The sequence below is a fragment of the Mustela nigripes genome, chromosome 2 (genome assembly GCF_022355385.1).
Source record: "Mustela nigripes isolate SB6536 chromosome 2, MUSNIG.SB6536, whole genome shotgun sequence".
Classification (NCBI taxonomy): Eukaryota; Metazoa; Chordata; class Mammalia; order Carnivora; family Mustelidae; genus Mustela; species Mustela nigripes.
The window spans coordinates 150,331,681-150,353,984 of record NC_081558.1 but is presented as its reverse complement, the minus strand read 5'-3'; the positions used below and the strand labels follow the sequence as shown (position 1 = coordinate 150,353,984).

The window sequence follows — 22,304 nt, the reverse complement described above, 5'->3', positions numbered from 1 at the left end:
TTCTACATTTAGTATGTTTCTAATTTTTCATTAATATAAACAATGCTGCTATGAACATAATTATATAAACCACCCTCTGTTAAATGGAATATTTCTATAGAATAAATTACTAGAAATGGGATTTGCTAAGTCAAGGAATATAGGCATTTTAGATTATAATAGTATACTCCCAAGAAAAGCTAAATTAATTCACATTATCATTTTTCACACCCTCAACTACACGGATGCTGCCAATAGTGATTAATCAGGTCGGTAAAAAAATGGGACATCATGGTTGTTTTAATGTCACACTAGGCATTAGCAAGGGGATGCTGGCTTCCTTTAAGCGGTGGAGTTGGAACAAGGGGCAGCTGGTAAGAAAAGCCTTCGACACCGACCTCAAGGTTTCAAGTCCCATAGGCACCGCCCACACTAGAAAGGCAGTGAGGAGAGAGAGGTTTCATGTTGTTTTGTTTTAGAGAAAGATACTGTGGAAGGACAGAGGGTGTAATAATTTTGGTCTTGAATAGGTCAAGTTTAAGATATTAGAGGTATACAATTCTGTATTAAAAATCAGTTAGAATGATGGCTTGAGGAAGGAGGATTTTAAAAGGTGTAGTTCTGTCAGCAAAGAGAACATGGAAAAACTTTTACAAGAGAAAACAGTCTGAGGCCACAGAAGACTCTGCCCATAGCCAGATGTCTCACAAACGTGTATCCACAAGGAGAGGGTGAGAGAGAAAGAGGGTGTGTGAAGGGAAGGACTCAGAGATGCCAGAAGCCACAACCCATAGGGCATGGCTGCCAGTGGTGGTTAGGAGCACAAACAAAGGAGGCACCTTCATTATTTCCGACCATCCAGTCCCAACCCTACCAACAACCTAAAGAACTTTGTTTACAAACTCTCTTCCACTCAGACCACCCCAAGAGAAGAATTTTTTTTTTAAATGTCAATGAGATGAAAAACAAAAGAAAAGTAGATATAAACTAACATGCTATTTAAGAAAAACCTTTAGATTCCCAGAGGAGAGTTTAGTCAGCAAGAGAAAAGACAGTGAGTCATTTTGCTCCAATGGTGTGACATTTAAATTAAATGTTCTGTGACAACAACACATTTAGGACAAATCATAAAAAAGAAGACATTAGTGGATACGAAAGAGTAAATCGGAGAGGCTCCGAATGAATTCACTTGTCTAGAATGCATGTAACTGGCACAGATGGCTTGAAAAGTTTTGGCGAGGTAGAGGTAATTATGTTCAAACATGCCTGGCACTTCCTCTGTGGTTCTTACAGGTCCTATCTGTCCTTGTTCCTTCAGTTGCAGACTTTGGAATTGCTCATAAAATAAGAAAACCCAAGTTTCACCAAGCCCCCTCTCCTCAGCAGCCTGAATTGATGGCTGATGTTGAAGAGGGGCATTATTTGGTGGTTTTTCAATTCAAGGGGCTGATTCTTAAAACTGAGAGTCCTATAATGCCCCAGACACAGCCATTCTGCCATCAGCATCCCCCATTTGGTCACATGTCTCAGGTGAGTCTTGGTGTTTCCTTAGTATCCCAGACCCCATTCAGAACAGAATTTTTCAATCCTAAAACACTTAAACAAACAAACAAAAAACACCTTTCAAGATGCCTGGGTGGCTCAGTTGGTTAAGTATTATGTAACTCTTAATTTCAGCTCAGGTCATGATCTCAGGGTCATAGGACCAAGTCCTGCATAGGGCTCTGTGCTCAGCGTGGAGTCTGCTGGAGATACTCTCTCTCCCTCTGGCCCTCCCTCTAATCCTGCTTGGGAAAAAACAAAAACAAAAACAAAAAACCTTCATCATGGTAACATTTACAGACCATACAACACACTAGTTGAAGCATACATTTCAATGATTTTTAGTAAATTTTTAGAGTTTCGCCAAGCATCATCACAAATCCAACTTTCAAACAATTCCATTCCTGCAAAAAGATCCCTCATGTCTGTTCACAGTCAGTCTTCATTCCCACCCCCAGCCTCAGACAACCATTAATCTACTTTCTTTTTCTGGACATTTCTATAAATGGTATCATATCACTTGGGCTCTTTTGCATCTGGCTTCTTTCATTTAGCATAGGGTTTCCAAGTTCATACATACTGTAGTGCTAACTAATGCTTCATTCCTTTTTATGGGTAATTAATATTTCCTTGTATGGATATACCACTACTATTTATCCATTTATCAGTTGATGGGTATTTGAGAAGTATCCACTTTTTGGTTATTATTAATGATGCTTTTATGAACACTATTGTGCAAACTTTTATGTGGTGCATGTTTTCATTCTTCTTGCACCTAAGAATACAATTGCTGGGTCCTACGGTAAATGTTTAACTTTAAAAGAGTCTGTTTTCCTAAGTGGCTACAATAGTTTACACACCTACCATTAGCTTACAAGAGTTAGAATTTCTCCACATCCTCAACCACTCTTACTATCATCTGTTGTTGTTGTTGTTTTATGGTCATCTCTAAAACCATCCATCCAGCCAGCGGAGGTGAAGCGGTATCTCATTGTGCTTTGGGCTGCATTTCCCTAATGATTATCTCTTCCTTTGCTTATTGGCCGCTCATATATCTTCTTTGAAGAAATGTCTCTTCAAATCTTTTGCTGTTTTTTAAATCGTCAATCCTAAAACGCTTTGAAAAGCACCAAAACTTGTCTCAAAATAAAGATAAGCATCTAAGTCACACTGTAAAATCTGGCTTCATATACCCATTTTAAGGCCAAAGGAAGAGGCGAGGCCTCCCTAACAAGCCTGTTTGATGAAGTTACTCTACACAGAATAACAGCGAGCTGACAACTCTCCGAGAAACCACTGGTTAGGAACATGGGCTTCTCAATTTTTAAATTTCTCCACAAGCAACCGTTCTACAAAGTATAAAAAGAAATAACTCTCTGCTAAGGATGGGAAGCCTCTCAGTGCTTTGCAGAGGACAGTATGAAAGAGCAACAATTCAAAGACATAGGAAAGTTTTAGAAATAACTATAAACACAAACACTGCAATCAGCATGCTAACTCATGATATAGAGTTGAACTCTATATGTTGGGGATGCCAACTGAAAATCTGCATACAACTTCTATCTCCCTGAAACTTAACTACTAATGGCCCTACTACTGAATGGAAGCCTTACCAAAAACAGAATCAGTTGATCGACAACATATTTTGCCTATGCATTATTCACCATACTCTTACAATAAAGCTAGAGAAAAGAAAGTGCTAAGAAAATCATAAGGAAGAGAAAATACATTTCCAGTACAGTACTATATTTATTTTTAAAAAATCCACTTATAAATGGACCCATGCAATTCAAACTGGCATTGTTCAAGGGTCAACAATGATATCAGTAAAATCAAACCGAAGTGTGGACAGCTTAGAATAATCTGTGTGACTGGGAAGAATAAAAATGTAGATATGTTAAGATTGTTTAATCTAAGGCTCATTTTTCTCTTCTAAAAGTGTGGTTCACTTAATTTGTTGTTTGTTATCACCATAATACGATGTTCAAAAGACTTCTGCGAGCAATGGCAAACCAGTCAAGAAAGGCAAATAGATCAATGGTGTGGAGTAGACAGTCCAGAAATACAGCCACACTTACATGGTCAATTTTTGGCAAAGGCGGCAAAGCCCTTCAATGGGTAAAAGGACAGTCTTTTCAACAAAGGATGTTGCAAAACCTGGAAATCCACACAGAAAAAATATGAACCTTGACTTCCACCTCAAACCATTAAACAAATTCATTTGAGAAGGATCACAGACATGAATTTAAATGTTAAACCTATGAGACTTCTAGAAGAAAACATAGAATACTTTATAATCCTGGATAGCAAGAAAACACTAACTACAGAGTAACACTAGATCAACTGGACTTCAAAAATGTCCTAATTTTTGCTCATTGAAGGATACTGTCAACAAAATGAATAGATAACCACAGATGGGAGGAAAATACTTGCAACACATATATCTGACAAGGACCTTATATTTGGAATAAAGAACTCCTACAGTTTAATGATATAAGACAAATTACCCAATAAAAAACATGGGTGAAAGACATGAGCAGACACTTCAAAAAGACAGACCAATATGCACACAGAAAGCATTCAATCTCAGTACCCACTAGGGAAATGCAAACTAGAATTACAATAATCACAATAAGACATTAACTACACACCCGCTAGAAGAGCTAAAATCAGAAAGGCTGACCAACACCAAATGCCAGAATGTAGAGCAAATACAACTTTCTACCATTGCTGGTGGGAGGGTAAACTAAGGCCATCACTTTGTAAATTGATCTGGCAGGTTCTTATAAAGTTAAACATATACATATCCCATGACTCAGCAATTCCACTCCCAGGTATGCATCGAGGAGAAAAGAAAACATACATTCATAATTAGCCTTGCACAAGAAGGTACATAGCAGCTTTATTCGTAGAAGCCCGAATTTGAAAAAAGCACAAATGTCCATCAACAGGAGAATGGATAAACAAATCGTGGTGTGTTTATACAATAGAATGGTAATTAGCAATAAAAGGAACAACTACTAACTCAACAATAGAGACAAATCCAAAAACATTATACTGAATAAACTATGAAGGAAAAAAAGAGTACATTCCGTATCATTCCATTTTTATGAAGTTCTAGAATAGGAAAAACTAATCTATGCTACTTGCCTCTTGGAGGGATGGGGAATTGGCTGGAAAGGAGTAAGAGGGAGGGTTCTGAGTGCTGAAAATGTTTCTTTTGATACAGGTGTGATTTAGACAGATGTTTGATTTTGTCAAATACACTGAATTGCAAATTTAAGATTTGCACACTCTATGTAAAGTATACCCCAAAAAAACCCAAACTAAAACAAGCAGAAATAGAGTGCTGTGCAGGTGGCATAAACATGTATCTATCAGTTTACTACATTTAGGATAGTGCTTGTCACTTACTTAATGCTCAGTAAATGCTGATTAAAATTATAAGTATTATCTATCACAACAAAGCTACCAGCTAAGTGTCATCCACATCACCGTGCAAACTTGAAACCTGCTATTTGGGACAAGTCTGAAATTGATACGAATTACTATGAAACCCAGTCATCCTCCATCACCCTGTGACCTATCATAAAAATCTTACAAGTTTTTACATGCCACATCCAATTTATCCTGTCTTGTTAATATCAACTATAATCTTAATTAGAAATAACAGCCACTCCATATATAAATAAATGTAGAAAATATCAGTGGGTAATTTGACAATTTCCCAAAGGAGCTAAAGCTGGATTGTCATGGAGGGTTGTGACTTGTGGTTCTTGGTCTCTGCTAAGAAAAATACTTGAGGCGGGTGAGAAAACTGAAGCAGAATGTTGATGAGAACCTCAACTGTGACTGGTATGAAAACCTGTCATTGGTCAAACTCAGAAGTGCAATGGCTGAAAGCTCTTGACAAATCAATCTAAGTTCCTTGAAAGTGGGGCAAGGACCATAAGAGAACAATGACACGCTCTTGTTTTTCCCAGAAAGGCGATCCAATTTTTTCCAATATAATGAAATATTTATCAACTACCTAACTATGTGTCAGGTCCTGTGCTAGGGTCTAAGGAGAGGAAAAAGATAACTGTGGCTTCTGCTCTTAAGGAAAGCATTATTCAAGAGAGTGTTTCTCCAACTTCTGCTCTCCATGTTACTATTTAATGGATATTGGGAATATATACAGTTAGCCACTTTTAGGTCTGATTCTAAAAGCCTAAAATCAAGGGGTTCCTGGGTGGCTCAAATGCCTGCTTTTGGCTCGGGTCATGATCACAGGGTTCTGGGATCGAGCCCCGCATCAGGCTCCCTGCTCAGTGGGGAGTCGGCTTCTCCCTCTGCCTCTGCCCCTCCCCCACTTGTGTTCTCATTCTCACTCTCTCCCTTTCTCTCTTAAATAAAGTCTTTTCCTAAAAAAGTCTAAAATTAAACTTATGGAAAGTAGTATAATGATGTACTATATGCTGGCTAACTGAATTTAAATTAAACAAAATTTTTTAAAAAAAAGCCTAAAATTAATTTACACTTAATAGTATTTTCACATAAACAAGAGAGATGATTGTAAAGTATGCCAATACATTTGGTACTAGTCTGAAAGGCCATCAGTTTGATTTTTTATTCTTATCACTACAAGTTAGAAAAGCCTAACTGAGAAGAATAACAGGATGTCAAGAATGGTAGCAAGTATCTTCTGGCTTTGTCAGATAGTTCCGGGTACTCAAATCAGATTAGGACCCAGAATAATGAGGTGATTTCTCATTATAAACTACAGCATTTTACATCCCGTAAAATGTCAGGCTGATGGACAGATCACAATCAAGACCTAGAAAGCTGACTGTTTCAATCTGGGCAATAGCAGTGAATGGATTCCCGATTCTGTGTTTGATAACATTTAGCTCTAGAAAGTATTTTTCATGTTCTGCTCCAGCATTTAGGTGTGGCTTGAAAATACGCCCCATATTAAGTTACTGATTTATTTTCCTGAAAAGTGAAGAAAAACATCCAGTGTTGGGAGCATGCCAGACTCTCAAGCGACCAAACCGTTTGTAAAATGGTTCAATCTCAAAAGATTCCAATACCTTATTTTCAGTATAAAATAGTGTTTTTTTGCCTCTGAATAATAGGTTTAGGCTATCAAGAAGCAGGATTTATTACTCTAATACACCAGAGAAGGCCTTTACTGGCATTATCACTGTTTACTATGTACCATTTTTCATTTCAAAAAGCACCTTTATCTTCAGCTGCCACCACACCTAAACATAGCCATGTCTGCAACCAGTTTCATGAACCTCACACTTTAAAGACAGGGGCTCACCCACTGCCAGCTGATCACATTTCTACCTTTTGTTACTTCCTAAAGCACTGTTTCAAGAATAGGGAGTAAACCGTTAGCTGCCACCTGGTCTCTCTGCAGGAGACGTAGTATTCGGAATGGCATTTTGCTGTGAGATCTGATGTACACCTCCGCTTAACGCTGTCAAAACAACATGTGACCTCCCCCACCAAAGAAGCTGTACCCTGGCCTCCCCGTCATGGCTGATGGATTGCACTTCCATCCTTCTCGTTTACTCGAGCCAGTAACTGTGAAGCCATCCTTGGTTCCTGCCCCGCCCCCCCCCCACCCCACACTTCTTGGCTCTCTTTTAAAGTATATCCAGAAAATAACTATCCCTTACCACCTCCATGGCTCCCATGCTGGTTCAAGCCACTGTCCTCCCTCACCTAAATTACAGGAGTTGACTCCTAACTAGCTTCCTATTATCTATCACTCCTGCACCCCAATCTCTGCTCTCAACACAGTATCCAGGGCCACCCTTGTCACTCCCCTGGTCCAAACCTGCAGTGCCTCTGTGATGGTTGGTTTCACGTGTCCACTTGGTTGACATGGTTATTCGAACACTAATCCAGGTACTGCCATGAAGGTATTTCATAAATGTGTTAACATCTATAGTCAGCTCACTTTATGGAGACTATAATACAATATGGGTGGGCCTCATCTAATCAGCTGAACGGCCTTAAGAGCAAAACTGAGGTATCGCCAAGGAAAAAGAAATTCTGCCTCAAGACTGCAGCATCAGCTCCTGCCTGACAGATTCCCTACAAATTTCAGACTGGAGAACCATCACAACTACATAAGCCTATTCCTTGAAACAAATCTTTTTAAGCATGTATGTATATATACATATGTATTTCTTTTTTTTTTTTAATATTTTATTTATTTATTTGACAGAGAGAGATCACAGTAGGAGAGAGGAAGGGAAACAGGCCCCCCGCCGAGCAGAGAGCCTGATGCGGGACTCGATCCCAGGACCCTGAGATCATGACCCGAGCTGAAGGCAGCGGCCTAACCCACTGAGCCACCCAGGCGCCCCTACATATGTATTTCTATGTATTTGTGCATATGTTATTTAGAAGGACACATGCCGATGCTTGTATGTGCACATGCCTTCATGTATATGCATATATATTTCCTACTAGTTCTGTTTCTCTGGAGAACCCTGACATAGGCTTCCTGTGTCAAATAACTTCTATTTGCCCCTCCAGATCCGTTCTCCTTCCATTTCCCCTTTACTCTCCTTCCTGAGTGGTTGACCTGAATGAATGGATCAACAGTTGTCCTCCAGTTGCGTGTGGGAAGCTCAAAAGGAATTGAAAATAAGAAAGGGAGTTTGGTCAGGACATTTATTTCCCCGGTTCTTTCCCTATGAAGTCACCTTAATACCACACATTCAATAACTAAATCCCCAAAGTTATCCCATGAGGTAGGGAATATCATTAGTCACATTTTAGATATGAGGAAAATGGGGCACAGAGAGGTTAACTAACAAACTCAAGGCCATACAGCTAGTAAATAACTGTTTTGGTAACCTATTGCTGCATAAAAAATATACCCCAAAACTCAGTGGCTTAAAACAATGTACCCTTCTTTTTTTAAGATTTTATTTTTTCATTTGAGAGAGAGAGAGATCATGAGAAGGGGAGAGGGTTAGAAGGAGAAGTAGTCTCCGGGCTGAGCAGAGAGCCCCCCCTAGGACTTGACCCTGGGATCATGACCTGAACTAGAGGTAGATGCTTAACTGAGCCACCCAGGAGCACTGTACAATTATTTCTTACAGTTCTATGAGTTCACTACCCTCAGCTGGGTGGTTTCTGGCTTGAATCATCTTACATAATTATCATCAGTTATCAGCTATGGCTTAAGTCATCTGAAGGCTTAACTGGGCTGGTTGTCCAAGATGTCATCTGCACACCATGTCTAGCACCTCAGCTGAGAAGACTGGAATAACCGGGGCCTGCCTAGGCATCTCTCTCTCCCCATCTCTCTTCCTCTTCGCCCCCACTCCCCATCATGAAGCCCCTCTACATGGCTGGCTTGGGCTTCCTCACAGCATGGTGGTCTTCACATGGCCACTAGTTCCCCCAGAGTGCATGTTTAGAGACTAAGGCAAAAGCTTTAAGACTTCTTATGCCCTGGCCACAAAGTCATGCATGTCCCTTCTGCCCCACTCTATCTGCTTCACAGGGCCAGCCCAGATTCAATATTTGGGAGTACTAGAAAAAGGCATAAATACCAGGAGGTGTGGTATTGGGGGGTCATCTTTAAGGACTTACACGACAATAGTGGAGCTGGTGTTTGAACGCAGGCAAGTCTGACTCTGGGAATTACACACTTTTAACCGCTCTATCATGAGGTGTCTCTATTAGGAATAAATGAATAAATTCGTTACTTGATTTGTGTGACTAGCAGGGACTATTCTGGTGATTGAGGCTTCTAAGGCAAACTGAAGTCCCAATCTCTAAAGATAGAAAATTATTGGCAATTTTTAAGTGACAATCCTTTCCCTGTTTCTAAACATCCTAGTTTCAAAAGCTATGGGGCATTTTGGGTTGGTTCTGGAATGGGAGGTGTTTGGTCAAGGGGACATGGCTTGAGGAGAAGCAGGAAAGTTTTGGAAGTACTTCTGTGGACAAAGTCTTATGAAAGATCACATTTTAAATGAAGAAAGGACATAGTGAGTAGGAGTGGGTATTTCCAATGGGAGCTAGCCATGCCCCAAAGGGATTACCATCCAGCTTGAAATGCATTGGCTTGTAGACAAGTTCTACACAGACATCACCCTTTTATGCCTTATTACAGCCCTAGAAGAGAGGTTAGAAAAATAACCGCCACCATAACCACCGTTTACGAGTGCATGCTTGTATCAAGCACCAAGCCAAGGACCTTTCATCTACTATCTCCTTCGATCCTCCCTTTACCCCTACAAGGCAGGTCTGACCACATGTCAGCAGTATGACTCTCCAATATCCATTCTTCTAGTCACTGAGTATTGCCACACTTAACAACCTTTAACCATGAAACCTGTCACCTTGTGTCAGGGTGATTCACTCTGGGGACATCTCCTTGACTAGTTAAGATCCTCCTTATCTCCTCCTGTCCTATTCAGGGATGTGGTTTTCTTCTTATTGCCATCTCTGGGCCCAACCCAGCATCTGGTCTCTGGTAGGTACTTTAAAAATGGTTTTAATAAATTAATAAAGTATGATTTTTTTTTTTCCAGGAAAGGCAAATTGTAGCCTAGCACCTTTAGAAATCTGTGTCTAGCAATCAGACTCCTATCAATTCATTTCTAGGAGCAGAAATATATGCAGTGATAATATGCCCACTGGCTTCCCTGTGTCAGTCTCACCCACGGAACAGCCCATCTCTGACCTAATGGTCTCTCCTCCCTCCACATTTTGGGAAACACTGTTTTATTATATGTGATGCTCCAGACTGTCCTGGGGGTGAGGCGATGAAAGAGAGGTGATATTTAGTGGCAGAGCTTGTACTGGTTTAATTCCATCTCCCCACTCCTCTGTGGGTGTTCCATTTATTTTTAGATGTTTATACTGGGTTTCCGAAGACTTGCCACATGGACTGCCATGATCTAACAAATAATATATCTGAAGAAAACACTTCTATTCTCCAAAGTTCCTAGAGTAAGACAGTCAAGTGTACCCCCAAACAGCTACTGCCACTGTTGTTAAAGCTGCTAAATTATAAGGTGCAACTGTGTAAGGTGAAGGTAGTGATTCCATTTCTTGTAGGATCAAGACACAATAATCCAGGAACTGTGCCAGGAACATGGGACAGCAACCGTCACAAGAATGCTTTCCTACCTAAGCAGAAGAATGGAGGTGGGGGAGAAAAGAGAAACCTTGAGAATTAGGAGTCCCCTAAATGCTTCTCTGGCCTCCAGCACAGAGTAACCAACAGATGAGAATGCTCTCTCTCTTTCTCTCTCTCTCTCTCTCTCTGTATTGTCAATACATGATAGATTGAAAGGAATCTGCAAATTTATGGAACAATTCTAACTTGCCCATAATTTCACATCATAAATTAAACTCTGGAGGTGGGCAAGGAATGGGAACGTAATTCCATCCGTCCTTTTAAGAACATATGCCTTAAGATTCTTTCTGGCTGTTCTACCTCTGTTAAATGCCTTCTTCGTTTATAGTGCTTTTTAATAGAGAGGTTTTAAATGTGTTATTTTGGTGCTCCGTTATTAAAGTGATGTTTCAGGAAAGAATGACTTTTTCGTCATTAAGATGTTATGAAAGAGAATTTTCTTCAGAAAAACATGAAGACTGTTTTCATGGTTTCTCATTTTCTTCCCTCCTCATTAGGCCCTTTCCAAGGCTTCTGGTTCACCCCTGCACAAAAAATACAGGCAGAACAAATAAGAGCATTTATAAAACATTAGGTTTTTAATCAATAAAAATATATTTGACTTTCATGGAAAGAACAAAGAAAAACAAAACAAAAGCAAGCAATAGAGGTCCTTAAAAAACAAGTAGAAAACTAAACAAGTTTAGAAAAACTGGACTGAGGCCCCAGTGGGAAAATGTCACCTATTTGCTTATTTTTTTAGGATTTATATTCTCCCTGCTTCCCAGGGGGGATTTAAGGGAGCAGGAAACAGATTTTATTTAGTTCTTCCAGTGCCTTACCAACTAAAACCTAATTGGGACAGTTTAAGTGCCCTAAGAATCACAAAGTATCTGAATTATACTCTCTTAATTAAACAAGCAAACAAAAACCAGCTTTAGTGCTCTCGTCCCATTCTTACGGTCCTCAGCCTTGGGTATACAGACATTCTGCTAGTTATCCACATCTTTACTAAGGGATCAGATGTAAATAATATTAAGTCAAGCAGGGGGTTAAATTACTATTCAAGGCAGCTGAAATAACCAAGCCTAGTCCAACAAATGTATATGTATGTTTTAAAAAAAAACCTGTAGTTAAGATCGGAATTTAAGTCTCTATATAATTCTAAATCTTACATGTAGTTTAAAGCCAGGAAATATGTGTTTAAGGCCAAAAATTCCATTCTCCTATCTGTCCTGCTGTGGTTATGCCAGGGAAATAATAGTTACAGTAATTTTAGAACCCCTTGCCATACCTTAGGTATAATTAAGTGCCTTAAATGTTGAGTTCCCGTCTAAATCCACTATTTGTTTTCTCAAATTATATACCTAGCACCGATCTTAGAGGAACATCATTATTTGTTTCAATTTTCACACAACTCCATGCCCCACCACTGATGTCTTTCTTCTCATGAAGCCATATGAAGGTTATTGGGAAAATATATATCCCCACCACATTTTTAATCTATCATTTCTTTAAATGTGAATGCCATTTAAACTTGATCAGGCTTTTGGAGGATGAACTCAGAATGATGACTTTAACATACCTTAGTGGCACAATCACCCCAAAGGCAATGGTACAGGAATGCCCTTAAATAATTATTTATTCTCATATTTGGAAATATCAAGGCAAGCACTATAAAACGGTCCAAGGAAGCTTTGCGAAGTGGCAGTATCATAGCCAATGAGGTTTATCCGAGGCATGATTATTGCTAACTGAAAATGGCCCTAGGATGTCAAACAAAGGATACAGTAACAATTTCTCAAGTCTTAGAGTAAGACAGATGTAAAATGGGTCGACATCTTTTACTCTTAGCATGAGGCAATAATTATTTTCATTTACTGAATCTAAGAATTTCAATAATTAAAAATGTAAATAAGACTCATTCCACATGATCAATACTTAACATGACTTACAGTGAGCATCATAGTTATTTACATACATAACTGCTACTGGTTTTCGTGTCTAACTACTCCATACCAGATTATAAACTCCTTGAAGACAGAAACCATGCCTTATCTTTTTACCCCCTGAGCCCACCACAATGTTCAGCTCATAGAAGATGTTCAATAAGCATTGGGTAAATGTCCATTTATTTGCTCAATAAGTCTGTAACAGTGCCTTTGTATCAACTGGTCGAAAAATTCTCTAGTCTTTTCATATTTTTGCAAGAATGACAATATTAGGGGTTCTTTAGACCTCAGTTTCACTACTTACAAAATGGGCATCCTCTGACATCACAGAATTGGATGGGAATGAAATAAAATGATACAATATATTTGAAAGTATACTGAAAACCACACATTATTACTTTATATATTACTTTATATTATCCTATATTACTTTATACCTATAATCTATATAATAACTAGTATATTTAATTTCAGCTCAACAGAAAAAAAAAAGTTATCAAAATAATAGTATATGTATTACCTGGGAGCCCAAAGATCTTCAACATGCAATAATTTATGGTTTTTTATCTTCTGCATGAATTAGCTAGATAAAGAAAACTGCCACACACTTCCAGTTTAAATGGGAGTGAGTCCATTCATTGTTATAATTGTTCTCCCATTTTTGGCAAAGGTCTGTGACTTTCCGACTCTCCCACATTATTTAATTCAGAGTTAAAAGAACCTCCAATGCCTCTAAAATTTTAAATTCCTCAAATGTTTGCTGATTTTTCTCAAGCCAGATTTCTACTGAAGAAAATAACTGAAGCCTTCAATAATTGGCTCTCTAATTTCAATACTTTTAAATTGGGGGGGGGGTAAAGATATAAATAGTAAATACTTTGTAATTCAATAATGATCTGTAACAACAGGACAACATAAATGAAGTATCTCATTTTTAAAAAATTTGTAAATCATGCCCCACTTCAACTCCAAGCACAAAATCATCTTCACCTTAACCTACATACCAGCTGCTGTTTCTGTTACCTAATGATAGCAACTGCCCAACACATTCAGATGTGACATTTAGTTTTAACTTTGATTCAAAATGACAATTCCTACATACCTATTCAAGGTGATTTCCCAGAAGGTTCTAGGCTTCCAGTTTCTTCTAATTTGCATAGTTGCTATAAACAAAGATTCTGTTGGTTCCACTTAACCTGCCATAACATATGTAGCCCAAATCAAACTCTGAATAGTTGCTTTCACAAGGTATTACTTTGCTACTATGCCTATTTTTTCATTCAAAAATTGTGTCGAACCGTCAATACAAATCTGTAATTCTACTGTGGGATTATAAAGTGAACAAGTTATTGATGAAAAGACCAAGGAACAGAAAAGGTATTGGTGATTTGCCACATTTGCACTGAATTTTTAATGACACCATTAATGGCATGGAGGTCAATTCAGGTGACCTTTGTCTCAACCCAGTCTTGCTGTCCTTCCAAACCTGCTTAGATCAACCACTGTTTTCCAAAGAATTATACATACGTTAGCTCTCAAATCATACTTAACTCCCACCTCCATCATCCACGTCAAGTAGGTTTTTTATGCAGATGTCCCTTAAATCCAGTTCTGAAAATCGACTCTCACAGGAAACTAAGAAACCTTCAACCTCATCACGGATTACAAAATATCTTACAATTTCTTCACCCTCAAATTCTCTCTTTAATGTCTAACCATATGTTTTTGAGAACATATTCAGCAAAATTTTTTTCATACTCAGCAAAATTAATTAGTAGAACCTAAGACTAGTTGAGGTCACCAAGAGTTGTACCCAAAAAGATAGAGCTAAGTCATGAGGTTTGAGTTCCAGTCACAATTTCAACACCACACAGAACAAGGGTCACCTTCCCCACTTGCAAAACAGAAGTACAACTAAGCAGCATAGAGCACCATGTCCTTATCATAGCTTTACATGAGTAAAATGAACCTCAGAAGTTCTCTGGAACAGCACTGTCCAAAGGCATTTTTTGTGTTGATGGAAATATTTATATTATATACTGTCCAATATGATAGCCACTATCTACATGTGGCTACAGAGCCCTTGAAAAATGGCTAAAGTGACTGAGACACTGAATTTGTAATTAATTTAGTCAATTAAGTTAAGTAGCAATGTAGACAGTATATGGGACAGTGTAGCTGTCCAAGAAATAGCTATGGAAATTTTAAAGTACTGTAATATAAGGACAAATCTAAATTTCCAATTTGTAGGCTATATTTCCATACCAAAAAGTCCATTACAATTGGCTAGGAAGTTTGGCTGTGACAACTAGCATTCAACTTCCTCAAAGCATACAGATACTAATGTTAGACTCTCCTCAATATCCTATTGATAAGATATAGTTCAAGGAAAACCATTTGGTGAGGAAAGCCACCTTGCTTGGAATACAACTCTAACCTGGGAGAACAGGATAAGAGGCAGGTAAGGAGTGAGAGGCAGTATATTTTTCTCCAACTACAGGAACTAGAATTTTAGGGCCACTCTGAGAATCCCATTTAGAGGCATTTCTATGGTTTTTATTAAACGATTTTATTTGTTTATTTGGGGGGAGTACAGAGAGGAGGGGCAGAAGAAGAGGGAGAAGCAGACTTCTGGCTGAGCATGGAGCCCGATGTGGGATCCAATCCCAGGACTCTGTGACCACGACCTGAGCCGAAGGCAGGTGCTTACCCAACTAAGCCACCCAGGTGCCCTGAAGCATCTCTGTGATGTTTAATAAAAGTGATACTGAATCACCCAGTAGAAATTCTATTCTTGGTTTACTGTCTGCAGGAGCAGCAAGATGGACTAGATCCTCCACTTTGGGAAAGACTTTAATACGGCCTTGGATGAGGTCATTCCAGAGCTCAGCCGCATCTGGAGCAGCTGCCAAGCCAGGGCCTGAAGCCTGGTGTATCCAGCCTTTCAGCTGGAGCCACTAGATCCTAACTGCACTCAGAACTGCTGAGAGAGCTGCTCTGGGCAGAATATTCCATGTTTCTTCATCTCCTTTGTTACCGCCCTTGTTCAATCCACCATCTTCTCTCTCTTGGATGCCAGAGTAGCTTCCTAATTGGTCTCCTTGCTCCATTCTCAACCCCCCACAACGCATCCTCTAGACAGCAGCCAGAACGAGCTTTACACATTGCTGTGCAACAGTCACCACCACCATCTGTCTCTGAACGTTTTCATCTTCCCCTAGGGAAACTCTATTCCCATTAAATACTAACTCCCCACCCCCAGGCTGGCAACCATCATTCTCCTTTCTGTCTCTATGACCTGAGTACTCTAGGTGCCACATAGAGAATGTGGAAAAATATTTTATATTTTTATAAAAAGAAAATATTCTATTTTTATAAAAACAGAATCACGCACTATTTGTTCTTTTGTGACGGTTTATTTCACTCAGCACAATGTCTTCACAGTTCGTCCCTATTGGAGCATGTGTCAGAATCCCCCCCCCCCCTTTTTTTTTCCTGAAGATTTTATTTATTTGAGAGAGAGAGCACGAGCAGAGGAGGAGCAGAGGGAGAAGAGACTCCCCAATGAGCAGGGAGCCCGATACGGGGCTCTATCCCAGGACCCTGAGATCATGACCCGAGCCAAAGGCAGACACCCAACCGACTGAGCCATGCAGGTGCCCCAGAATTCTCTTACTTTTTAAGGCTGAATAATGTTTCCTTGCATGTCTATACCACGTTTTGTTCATTCCTTCATCTGCGGATAAATACTGGGGCTTCTTCCACCTTTTGGCTACTATGATAATGCTGCCACGAACATGGATGTATAAATATCTGCTCAAGTCCCTGCTTTCACTTCTTTGGGGTATAGACCCAGAAGTGGCAATGCTGGATAATATGGTAATTCTGTGTTTAATTTCTTTTTTGTTGTTGTTGTTGGATTATAGTTGACACACAATGTTACATTAGTTTCAGGTGTATAACATAGTGACTGGACAACTCTATACATCAGGCTAGGTGGCTATCATCTGTCACCACACAACACTATTACAATACCATTGACTACATTCTCTGTGCTGCACCCCTCATCCCCATGACTTAACATTCCATAACTGAAAGCCTGTATCTCCTACTCCCTTTCAACCATTTTGCACCCTCCCTCCTCTGGCAAACATCAGTTTGTTCTCTGTATGTGCAGGTCTGATTCTGCTTTTCTCATGTTTAATTTCTTGAGAAATACTTTCCACAGCATGCTGCATTATTTTACATTCCCACCACCAACACACAAGGGGTCCAATTTCTCTATATCTTGCCAACACTTGTTATTTTCTATTTCTTTATAATAGCCATCCTAATGGATATGAAGTAATATCTATTTTATTTTTATAATATATTTATCGCTACTTCATATTTTCTTTTTTTGTTTATTTAAACATTCATCGCCTATCTCCCCAAACTAGAATTCTAGCTGCATGGCAGTAAGGAGTTTGGCTGCCTTGTTTGCTACCATAACCCAAATAGCACCCAGAACTCAAAGCACATTTGTCGAATGTGTGAGAGACCTCAGGGTCACCAGCTTTAGAGCTACCACAGTTCTCCTCTTTTTAGGTTCCCTAGGATATATGGGAGCTGGGGAGTTCCCTTCTGCTACTCTGACAAGCCAGAGAACTGTGAAGAAGAATTAAGAAGATTTTAACAAATGAGTTAGTGCTATTCTCTGTGACATACAAAGAAATAAAAATGTTGTCAAACTAAGACCTTGAGAGCACCCATGGCCTTTGTGCACAACAGAGGCAGTACTTATAACCAGGAGAACATGCTGGGCTTCTCTGGAAGTTCTTGGTGGCAACTCATGCAAACATAGAAGACCCAGCCCCTTGGAATAGAATAAACTCAACTAAGAGTGAAAACTATTAAGCTTTTGACTAGAAAAGCAAATTGTGTAGTCCTTTCTTCTATATTACCTATACTCTCTTTTAAAAAAAAAATTTTTTTTCCTTTTCCAAAAAGGCTGATATTTGTTACTCAACTTCATGAACATCACTTCAGGCAGCCTGAGAAAACCACAAATAAATATGCCACAGAGACTGCTTGTCATCTGCCTGTTTTCCCTTCTTTCCACAGCTGATAGAAAACTTTTACTCAAAAGAAGGCTTTTGAATTTTAACAGAGCACATGGACACCTGAAATGAAGCCCTCCTTTCTCAGCTTTCTTGCAGAGAAGTGGCGGTGTAACTAAGAACAAGCCAATGAAATGTAAGCAGCAAGTTGCATGTAATTATGCACAATGTCCTTAAAGGGAAGACACATGTTCGTCTTTGCCTCCTTTTTGTTGGCTGAAATGTAAACATGATGGCTAGAACTGTAGCACACATCTGAGTATGGCAAAGCAGGGGGAGACAAAGATACAGTGTGCCTACTGGCTTGAAGCTGCCACCCCAATCTTGGATTGCTTACCTGTAGATTCCCTTATGTGAGAGAGAACCAAAGTTCTGTCAGAGCCATTGTTGTTCTAGGCCACTGTTATTGGAAGCTGCCCTAGTTCTGACTCACACGGAATCTTTTCAGTAAGACTACAGGAGAACCCAACACAGAAATAATTCTTCCTAGATATAGATGACAAAGGAGATTGTTCGGCAAGATTTGAGCTATTCTGAGCTGAGCTGATGCCAAGCACAGCTTAGCCAGTGAGGTAAGGGCGTAACAGTGATCTGCCAAATCAACCAAGGGTCTGAAGGAATGGGAAGTCAATACCAACAATAATGAGGATAATGAAAATGATAATGGTGATGGCTAACATTTATTAAGTAATTAATTTATTATAACCCCAACACTGAGCCAAGGGGCTTTACCTGTACTAACCCATTTTATCTTCACAACAATTCCGAGGTTTAAAAAAGAGGAGTCCTGATCACACAATTTATGAGTGACAGAATGAGAATTTGAATCCAGAGAAGTCTGACTGTTGAGCCCATATGCCTTACCTTTACACTGCATCCAAATAGAACATCCACTATACTTTCCTTCCCCCCACATAAGAATATGGTAGTCAGTCAGTCCTCTTCCAGAAGCCTACCACTTCTTTACCAAAGAAAGTCCCCTGGATACCCTTCACCCATCAAAGTTTGATGCCACACCAACAATGCCCATAATACCCTAAATATACAGCCAACCATGAATTTCTACTTGTTATGTACACGATGCCCCTCAGTTATTAATTTCCTTGGACCGTTTATAACTTAAATACATTAAATTGCAAATGAAACACAACTATAATATGAAAACCAAGTTACATGTTTATTTTGAAGCCTTATTTCACATTTATGCTAATATCAATATTTCAAAGCTGTTTTTTATGACATATTCTCTCCTAGCCCCATGTGTTGCAATAACACAATGAAATCTGCATCAGTTCATCAGATAGTCAATATTTTATAGGAAAGTATCAGTGCAGACAGAAGCCACACCTTCTATTAAGGAAGGGGACCCCAAATATTTGCCTGTTGGTAAGAATGCCTCACTGCAAAACAGGTCTCATTCATACATAAAGTTGGACTTACCAAATGTCTGATCAAGTCAATTTACATAACTGTTCTAGGCCTCAGCTTCCCCATCTATAAAATGGGGATGTAAGAGTCACTTTCTCAGAGTGATTTCAAAGATTCAGTGAGGTTATACTTGTTAGCTACCTGGTACAGTGTCTAGTACACATTAAGTGCCCATAGAGAGGTAGCTACTTTTAAAAATTATCATCAGTGGGTAGCACAATCTGATAGACTAAAGCTCTCAGTGAACCAATGTGTTCAATTACCAAATAACTTCCCAACAATGAAAAAATGAAGAAGACTCACTATCACACTGACTGGCAAGATGACTCATTTTGGCTGATTCTAAATTCAGACTTCTTTTTTAAGATGGCTGTCTGGAAATCCGACTTTTGGACTCAGCATAATCTATGTCATTACTAACTGCATGGGCATTTTATTAGCCTTTTTTTTGCTGTTTACATTTTCCCACCCTACCCCACAATTATTATTATTCTCTATTCTTAAACTGCCTTTAGTGGTGGTTTTAAGTCAGGGACATTAAGTGAGATTTTCTTTTCCTTTTTCTTTTCCCTTTCACCCATAGTGGGTATAAAGTAGTCAGGGATGAGCATTACCTTTGCTCTTCTATTCCCCACTGGGAGACATTTATGTAATGCACAGGTAATAAATGGATTCTAAAAGTCATTACCACAGAACTTTGAAAACGGCCTTAATTTTGAATCCATGAAACTCAGCAGGATCAGGAAGGGTTTTCAGGAACACATCTGCTTTAAGAATTTATTCCTTCAACCGTTATCTTGTGCCCTTTCTAATCACTAATGCAGGACACCACTAGTTCTATTAATAAAAATCTCCCAAATAGTTGAGGTAAATCCAACATTTTACTATTTCAGGTATTTGCCCCCTACCCAAATCCTCACACCAGAGGAAAAATGCAGCAGCCTTCCACTGTTTCCAATACCCACTTCCAGGAGAATACCCTTAAAAAGAAAAAAAAAAAAAAATGCTTACTGTGATTTTCCAAGTACATTTGCTATTTGGAGGGTACACTCCAGGGAAACCTTCGCTGCCAATAAATCCAGACTCTCCAGTAAGAATGCCGCCACATGTGAAAACAGGTCTGGGAAAATAAAAGAAGGAAACTTAATTTGAAACTAGGTCTAACAATCTAATGTCAACTTTAGAAAGGTTGTAGCTTCTAAATATGGATAAAGTTAATATTGATTAATAAATGCCTGCACCATATAAGGGATTTGAAACTTGCTAGTTGAGAATTTTTAAATTACAGTTTAATAAAACATTCTGTCCAGTTGCCATCTCAATCCTCCTAACACAACATCTGTTTATCCATCTATCCATAAGCAATCAAATGCTCCACGTAGTGGTAAAAGTTAATGGGAAATAGTCAATGGAAAATTTGACTGGGGAGTGGAGGGGAGTGAAAGAAGGTGAGAGCTAGGCGAGGTACACGGTCTTAAAGACAGACAAGCAATAGATTAAAAAAAGTTTTAATTTCCTAAATGTGGAGAGATGCCTACTTCTCCTCCCCTTTTCTGAAAACCATTAACCATTGGCAGAGCCTCGCATTTATAAAGGGAGGCTGCTGGTGATGGAGGTGGAAGAGGAGATGCCAAAGGTGGCCACGGGATGGGTCCCCCAGCCCAGGTCCTGGGCGGTCTGGCAGCCCTGACGGGGGCTGACGAAGGGTTAACTTTCCGGGAGCGGCTCCCCGCGCGCCGCGCGACTCGGGTTTTCCCCGAGGCTTTCCGTCTCTGGGCCGAGCCTCCCGGAGGAGTAAAGCAGAAGTGAAAAAGCAAAAACCGCAGCCTCAGGCCCTCGTGCCTCCCTCCGCCCGCAGACGCACTCGGGGAGAGGCGGCGCCGGTCCCCTTCAGACCCCGCCACGTGGTGGTGCGGCCAGCGGCTGGGAGGTCGGGCTGGCGGAGCTGGGGGCGCGCGGCCGAGCGGGGGGCCGTCCGGGCGGGGGCAGCGGACGCCGGAGCCCGGGTGAGCGCAGGGTCGCGCGCGGGATCCCCGAGCGCCCCTACGCGGCTGCGGTAAAACCGCGGGGCGAGGCTGCAGGACAGCGGGACAGAGGCGGGGAGAAAGGGATACCGGGCGGGGGTCGCGTTACCTCTCCGGGGGCTGCTGCCGGGAGAGCTGCGCGGCCACGGCCAGCAGCAGGCAGAGCGCGGCCCAGGCGCCCGCGGCCCTCATGGCCGGTGTAGACGCGCTCGGCTTGCTCCCACCCCGGCGCGCACGCCGGTCCGCACACCGGGTCGCACCCCCCAAGGCTCCCACTCTGGCACACACGGGGAGAAACAGGCTCGCGCGCCGCACACTCCCGGCTCGCTTCCCCGCCCTCCCTCTGTCTCACACACACACACACACACACACACACACACGAGCACACACACGAGCACACACACGTGCGCACGCAGCCGCGGGGCAGCCCAGGTATCCGGGTGTGCGCGGCGGGCGGGTGGGGCGCTTTTAAAGGCAATCACGGTGCACGCTGCCTCGACGCTGAATTTCCCCAGAGGAGTTGCTCTGGCAGCCACAGGCCACTGCTGAATATCCCGTTTGTTCTCCGGCGGCGGGAGGGGGCGGCTCTGAGGCCGGAGCCGCCTCCTCTCCTGGGGCGGGCGGGCGTCTCCTCGCTGGCCCCCCGGGACCGCAGTGCCTGTCACATCCCGCCCGCAGGGCCTGTGGGGAGGAAAGGAGGGGGAAGCCCTGCCGAGTGGTACCCAAGCGGGACCCGACTTCGGGATCCACAGTCGATTCACAGAGAGGGGGTCATGGCTTGCTTTGGAGAATGGTTTGACTTAATTGCTTAAAAAAAAAAAAAAAAAAAGTGTTCGCGCTTGCTGGTTGCTGGAAAACTGGGGTTCCCTCTTTACTTCTGTCGCCTTCAAACACACAGATCTAAGGCAAGAAAAGGGGGAACCAGAAGGGCGTTCTATCAAATTTTAACAACTGCTCTTATCTTTTTACTTGAAACTCTCCCTCAATAGAGTCTTCTCTGTTTTTTTCCTGATGTGTGAGAATAGGGAAACCGTTTTCTGTGCAGGGATTTAAAACTGTATTTTCAGCCAAGCGATTTGTGAGTGAATTGCCATTAACTATGTCAACTATGTCAGATAATGAAGATGGAACCCAGATC

The 22,304-nt window shown here is 40.8% G+C and overlaps 1 protein-coding gene and 1 pseudogene across 1 annotated transcript in view; one reads left to right on the top strand and one right to left on the bottom strand.

Annotated features, from left to right (window-relative positions):
- Positions 1-21,787, bottom strand: part of PCOLCE2 (procollagen C-endopeptidase enhancer 2) — a 65,997-nt gene extending 44,210 nt beyond the window's left edge. The window contains exons 1-2 of the mRNA XM_059391798.1: positions 21,276-21,787; positions 20,154-20,262 (exon numbers count right to left, since the gene is read on the bottom strand). Coding sequence (XP_059247781.1) covers positions 20,154-20,262; positions 21,276-21,358 — 192 coding nt within the window. The 5' untranslated portion in view covers positions 21,359-21,787. The remainder of the gene's footprint in view (positions 1-20,153; positions 20,263-21,275) is intronic.
- Positions 12,357-12,481, top strand: LOC132012614 (U4 spliceosomal RNA; annotated as a pseudogene).
- Positions 21,788-22,304: the final 517 nt, after the last annotated feature.